Source organism: Magnolia sinica, chromosome 3, assembly GCF_029962835.1.
Source record: "Magnolia sinica isolate HGM2019 chromosome 3, MsV1, whole genome shotgun sequence".
In the NCBI taxonomy this organism is placed as follows: domain Eukaryota; kingdom Viridiplantae; phylum Streptophyta; class Magnoliopsida; order Magnoliales; family Magnoliaceae; genus Magnolia; species Magnolia sinica.
The window spans coordinates 103,990,643-103,997,469 of NC_080575.1; the positions used below are offsets into that span (position 1 = coordinate 103,990,643).

The 6,827-nt window shown below is 39.0% G+C and overlaps 1 protein-coding gene across 1 annotated transcript; it reads right to left on the reverse strand.

The window, feature by feature from the left end:
- On the reverse strand, positions 1-6,827 carry LOC131240509 (multiple organellar RNA editing factor 2, chloroplastic-like). Its single transcript, XM_058238778.1, has 4 exons — positions 6,373-6,827; positions 3,241-3,338; positions 3,062-3,127; positions 1-384 (listed from the first exon to the last, which is right to left on the reverse strand). The coding sequence occupies exons 1-4, from the start codon at positions 6,792-6,794 to the stop codon at positions 242-244; spliced, it is 729 nt and encodes a 242-aa protein (XP_058094761.1). The 5' UTR covers positions 6,795-6,827; the 3' UTR covers positions 1-241.

The following is a 6,827-nucleotide window of genomic DNA, read 5'->3' on the forward strand; positions in this document are numbered from 1 at the left end:
GAATGGAAAATCTGTCTATTGCATTGACTGAGGTTGATGATGAAAGTGGTTTCAAATTCAATCCTTAGTCTTTAGATGAATACTATACCCCAACTTAGTCTTTAGACGAATATCATACCAATTGCTCTAGCTAAAGCAACATCTAGTATTTTTTCTTCTTTTGACACCATCACGCCGGCCATCGGAACACTAGAGAATAGTCTCCCATTCACCATGTCAGCTAAAACACTCCAGATACACATCACCGCTGGTTTTCTCTGCGCCTCACATATCGGGTCCTGTCGTTGTATCTCGGCCTATCTTGAGCTCTCTGGGGTACCGGCTCAACCCTCCTCTGTCTCTCTGGTGACCTTTGAACTATCTCCCCATTTACAAACAGTTCAGCTGCAATTCAAAACAAAGTTCAAAAAACACAGCATAGGAAATTCCGTCAATCTAGTAAGGAATTGGTGATCAGAAATCTCACGGGACAACAGTGGATCTATGATCCAACACATAAATGGTCCACATTTTAAATTCAAATCTGACAACTGGCAAAAGTAACATTGATGCATACATAAATGAATCCAGGGATTGAAATGGGAGTACTGGATGAGCCGGAGAGGTGAGTCGCACTCCTAAAACCACTATTTAAATACATGAACTGTTTAGCACCCCAGCTGTACATTTGTGCATAGGAGTGTTGGCTTCTAAAGTAGGTTCGTAATTAGACCATACTTATTATTTCCAGCAAAGTATTTGTTATTTCTTCATGCTTGGAAAAAATATAATATGTGGACCAATAATCATCCAAGAAAAATGTAGACCAACAATGGAGGTCCACATTTCTCTAGGGGGGAATGTGTGGTCCTAGAATTCTATTTCTAGACTGGTCAGCTGTTTGGGCTTTCTTATATCAGTCGTGAAGCATGTTGGAGGAAGAAATGAGATCTAAATAGGTACCTATACATCTTAGTTCTATAAGTCCCAAGTTTCTTTTGGTTTGCTGCATATCACAAATTTACTCATTGGGCAGGACACCGCGTATGAGAACAACAGGCAGTTCAACATAGCCATTGAGTTACATGGCATTTGCATATATCATAGCCAACATTATATCTTCTGATTGTAGGCGGTAGGATTATTTTACAGCTAAGGAGAACTTCATTTTCTATTTTACAGGCATGAACACAATAAAGAACCACCCAATGACTATATGATCCCAAATAATGGGAAAAAAGGATCACTATCCCAATACTACTTTAAATATTGTAATTGAAATATAAAGTAAAGAAACACCTGCAATGTCACTTAACAGGCCACATACAATTATATATTGGGGGCAAAAAAGACTCTTGACTTCTTACCAAACCCATGTTGGGTTGAATAACACAAAGGAAATACAATCAGATAAGTCTTCCTCCTAAATACTCATAAAAAATGTTGGGTTGAATAACACAAAGGAAATATAATCAGATAAGTCTTCCTCCTAAATACTTGTAAAAAATGTTGGGTAGAATAACACAAAGGAAATATAATCATATAGGTCTTCCTCCTAAATGCTTTGCAAAAAATTCAGCCATTTAGCAAACAAGTAGTATAACATGAACACACACACACACACACACACACACACACACACACATATATAAAAGAACCCCCCCAAAAAAAAGGAGAAAGAAAAAAAGAAAAGAAAATGGATATCTACAGGCAGCCAAAATTTGCATGTTTCCTCCTCATCGTTCTGCATCCCCAACAAGTATGAGGAGTTTGTAACTAATGGCGAGGACTTCAATCTAAGTCCATTAGCATTCAAAGCAAGACATCGCCTTTCAAGGCTGTTCTGCTTTGCCAAGATGGACTGAATATATTAATTAAAATATGGTATGGATTCATAATCAATCTGCTTTGTAGGAAAATATTGCATGTCCGGAATAAAAGTGAATGTTTCCTCCTTTCTGATCTGCAACTGCATTAAGTATGTGAAGTGCAGAACGTGAGGGGAAAATTTGCATGTTTCCTCCTTTCTGATCTGCAACTGCATTAAGTATGTGAAGTGCAGAACGTGAGGGGAAAATTTGCATGTTTCCTCCTCATCAATCTGCATCCCCAACGAGTGTGAGGAGTTCGTAACTAATGGCGAGGACTTCAATCTAAGTCCATTAGCATTCAAAGCAAGACATCGCCTTTCAAGGCTGTTCCGCTTTGCCAAGATGGACTGAAGATATTAAAATATGGCATGGATCCACAATCAATCTGCTTTGTAGGAAAATATTGCATGTCCTGAATAAAAGTGAATGTTTCCTCCTTACTGATCTGCAACTCCATTATGTGAAGTGCAGAACGTGAGGGAGAACTTCGATGTGAGTCCATTAGCATTCAAAGCAAGACATTGCCTTTTAAGGCTGTTTCACTTTGCCAAGATGGACTGAGGATATAAGAAATACAGCATACATCCATAATCAATCTATTGACCAGAAAAATATAGCATGGTCGCAATAAAATCAGTTTCCCTCATTACTGATCTGTCTCCATTGTAAGATTGTTGAGAGAACTTTAACTTGAGTCGATTAGCATTCAAAGCAAAATATTGCCTTTAAGGCTATTCCACTTTAACAAGATGGACTGAGAACATTAAAATCATGGCTTGCGTGACACATCCGTAATCAATCCACTTCACAAAAAGTACAGCATGGACAGTACAAAATTGCATGTTCGCTCCTTACTGAACTGCAACTTCATTGAGTACATGAAGTGCAGAACTGATAGAGAGGACTTTAATGTAAGTCCATTAGCATTCAAAGAAAGATAATGACTTTTAACGCTGTTCCACTTTGCCAAGATGGACTGAAGATATTTAAAAACATAGGATGCATCAAAAATCAGATCACTTGCAAAGAAAAATCTACGGTAAGATAAATCATCTTCAGATCTTGAAATGCACTACCACAATCGACATGAAAGATGCTCTAACAAGACACAACAATAGATATGGTAGATGAAACTTTCATGTCATATCTTGCTTTGAGAAAGTAAGATACTAGGAAAACTTAGAATCTTCTCATGATGCTGAAACGCTTACCTCCATAGTCCTTGTTCTCAGCATCAACATAGGAATCTGGAAGCACAAATAGGACACCAGGCAGACCTGTAGAGAGAGGGATAAAATCAGTGAAATATTTTTTTAAAGGTAAAATCATAACAAATATTTACCAGCCAACACAATTTCATAAAAAATATAAAACCCCACTTCATACCAACCTTCAAGCTTATTTGAGGTCTCCTCATCAATCTCACATCCAAAACCAAAATATCTCTCGCAAGAAACGTTATAGATCTTCTTCTTTGCCTCTTCCTCACTGATAGATCATACATGATGAAAAAGGTTCAGAACTCTAAAATTCTTAAAGATGTCGAATCAGCATAGTTAGAATTGGATTCATTTTCCTCAATTACTTAGAAGCAATATAAAACCCTAACTTCCAATGTCACGGATCAATGTATGTAAAAAATACGCATCAACCCAAAAAATAAAAAATAAAAAATAAAAAAAGAAATTAAATGCCGTGGTAAGGGGTTGTTTGGACGCATGTAAATGGGGCTAGTAGTAAATGATTTACAGGGAAATCTACACTTTGCATTTGGAAGACCTTTTTTTCCTATAAATCATTTACAGCATTTATCCCCATCTCATTTACAGGCAAAAAGGTGGGATTTCATTTACAGGCTCTCCATTGACTCTCTGTTTACCAGGCAAAAGGTTTCTGTTTTTTCTGGTTTTGTCAGCTTTCCCTGTTTTGCTTCCCTTTCTGCTGAATAAAATTTCAACTTTCAATTTTTTTTTTACAAAAACAATTACATGTTATCCAAACACAGACAATCATTTACTTGTAAATCATTTACAGCTTACAGCCAAGCAGGACAGACTGTAAATGGTTTACACCTGTAAATCATTTACCACCTAAACCATTTACAGGCATCCAAATGAGTGAATGACCCTTAAGTAAAGGCCAAAAAATGAGTTCATCTATAATACATAATTACTGACAACTAAAATGAGATGAACCCATTATGCATTAGAGACCAACAGCCCTAATACATAATCACTGTTAACTAAAATGAGGTGAACTCATTTTTAGGAGTCTACCAAACAAGGCCAAAGAACCAACATTTCATAAGTGCCCACAAAACTCAAGCACAAAACAGAATCTGTCTAAATAATAACAACAAAGCATTGCATGACTGAATAACAACAAACAAATCTGAGACATCTATAACCGACGTATTCACCCGCAAAACAAAATCAGATATTCAAAAAGGAAAAGGGGGGAAGCCTAGAGGAAATACTAAGAAACCATAAGGGCCCGTTTGGATGCCTGTAACTTTTCTAAAATGTAACAAAGTTACAGGTGACTTTGTTACAGTTGGTGTTTGGGGGAGGAAAGTCACAGGTAACTTTCTCTCAACCTGTGACTTCCTTACAAGAGAAGGAGGCGAAAATCTTACAGGCGTTTGAGTTGTTTTTCAAGTTACCTGTATCTTTGATACAGGTGATACAGGTAACGGTTGATAATTTTGAAATGAAAATCGCTGGGAAGAATCGCACATGCATTGAAGAAGCATCCCTCTCTCAAGTCTCCTTCTCCCTCTCTCAGTCTACTTATCCCTCTCCCATCGAGCTTCTGCAAGGTAGGAAACCCATTTTCTCTCCTTTTCCTTTCTTACCTTTCTCTCTCAATTTTTTTTTTTTTTTTTTTTTTGTGTTGACGGACACAGCTTGGGGAGGTGGCGTGGATAATGGCTGATTGTATTTGTTTTATCCATGCCGACCATCCATTCTTTTGGATCGTTTTAGGGCTTGATTCCAAAAACGAGGGATATCTAAATCTCAGGTGGACCACACCACCGAAAATAATAATGATTGAAAGTCCACCATTAAAAAACTACTAGGGCCCACTGTAATGTTTGTTTCACATCCAAGTTGTTGATTAGGTCATAAAGACCTGGATGAAGGGAACAAAACAAATATCAGTTTGATCGAAAACATTGGTGGCCCACCAAAAGTTTTTAATGGTGGGTTTTCAATCAACATTGTTTCCAGTGATGTGGTCCACCCGAAATTTTGATGTACCTTATTTTTGGGCTGATGACTTAAAATGATATGGAATAATGGATAGATGGTGTGGATGAAACAAATACATCATAGTGGGCCCACATAACACATCACATAGCCTTCATGGCTTACTTATATGACAGCACCATTTTAAAAATTTGCAAATCAAGTCACTGATGGTTTATGGTTATACTTGTTGTATTTGGCTAGTCTCCTTTGTTAATGAAATCGTTACCCTGAGCTTTGCTAATCCCACACATGCAGCCATACATGCCAACCAGTTATGTATGGGAGAACCAGGCCGTGCATCAAGCGGGCGCCCTTGTGTAGATGTATTGGCCCAAACATAGGCCATTTTGCTCGGCAGATGGATTGTTTCAGTGGTCCACGTCCAGTGTACAAGTTGGCCTTCTGATAACTGGACCATTCTAATTTTATGGGCTAGTCATTGGACACAATGGACCCATCTGGTGGTCAGCTAGGATGTCAAACACACATGTAGCTCAAGTTTTTCGCCCACATTACTAGCATTTTGAAAACATGGGCCCACTTTTATGGCCCACCTGTTGATTAGTTTAGCCTAAGAATCGGCCAAACTATTCATTTACATGGGCTTGATAAAATGGAATAATTTTATCCTTTTTTTTTTTATGTGTCAATCTGATTTTTCAATGATTCCCTATTTCAACTCTATGTAGTGTGAATATCCAACTTATTACCTGTAACACAGGTTATCCAAACACAAAAACAAAGTTACCAGTAAGTAAGTTACAACTTACATCCAAACAGGATTTCCTGTAACTTACTTACACCTGTAAGTAAGTTACATGTAACTTTCTTACAACTTAAAAAAGTTACAGGCATCCAAACAGGCCCTAAATGGAAAAATCCAAAATCCCAAATAGAAAGAGTCATCTGTAGCTTTTTCCTCAGTACTGGCTGAAAATCAAACCTTAATTAATTATTATTTAAAAAAAAAAAAAAAAAACTGATCATCCACTTTGGGGCCCACCTGATGATGCAAATTCCGATGTGTACATTTCTTATGTTTCAGCCGCGATAATATCATGAAGCATCGAAAAGAATATCATGCTTGAGTCTTCTCATTTCTTGCCCTAATTTAAGGTTTTTATTTATATGCAACGTCGTTTACTAATTTTAATTTCTGCATTTGTCGTAAAATCCCTAAAATCAAGAACAGAAGGAGATCATCAAGCAGTTTCTAGAAGCTTCTAAAAAAAGCAGTGGGAGGGGAAAATCGTCGAGAGAAGAAGCCTAACCTCCCGAGGACCTTGGCTAGGGTTTGGACGTAGCAGTCGATCATCTGCTGCTTGGTGGCCCCCTCGCCGCCAGGCTTGTCCATGACGATGAGCCAATGCTCGTAGTCGCAGCCCGGGAAGAGCGGCGCCATCTCCGTCGGAGGACGATCGCTGAAGTTCGAACCCGAGTTGAGAGGCGAGTAAGCCGAGTCACCGCCAGACCGCTGGACGCGGCACCGGACGGGGATGAGCCGGGAAGAGCGGGGAGAGATGACCCGAACAGCGTGGGAGAGGGGCGTGAGGCGGGCTCGGGCTAAGCCGAGGAAGGGAGAACCCAAGCCCAGTGAAGAAGGAGAGGAGAAGAGACGTTTGGAGAGAAAGATAGGACGATTGCAACGAGAGGAGGAGGAAATAATGGCTCGGGCTATTGCGGCCATCGCCATTTCTGCGGAAGAGAGTGAGAGTGAGGGTTTCGG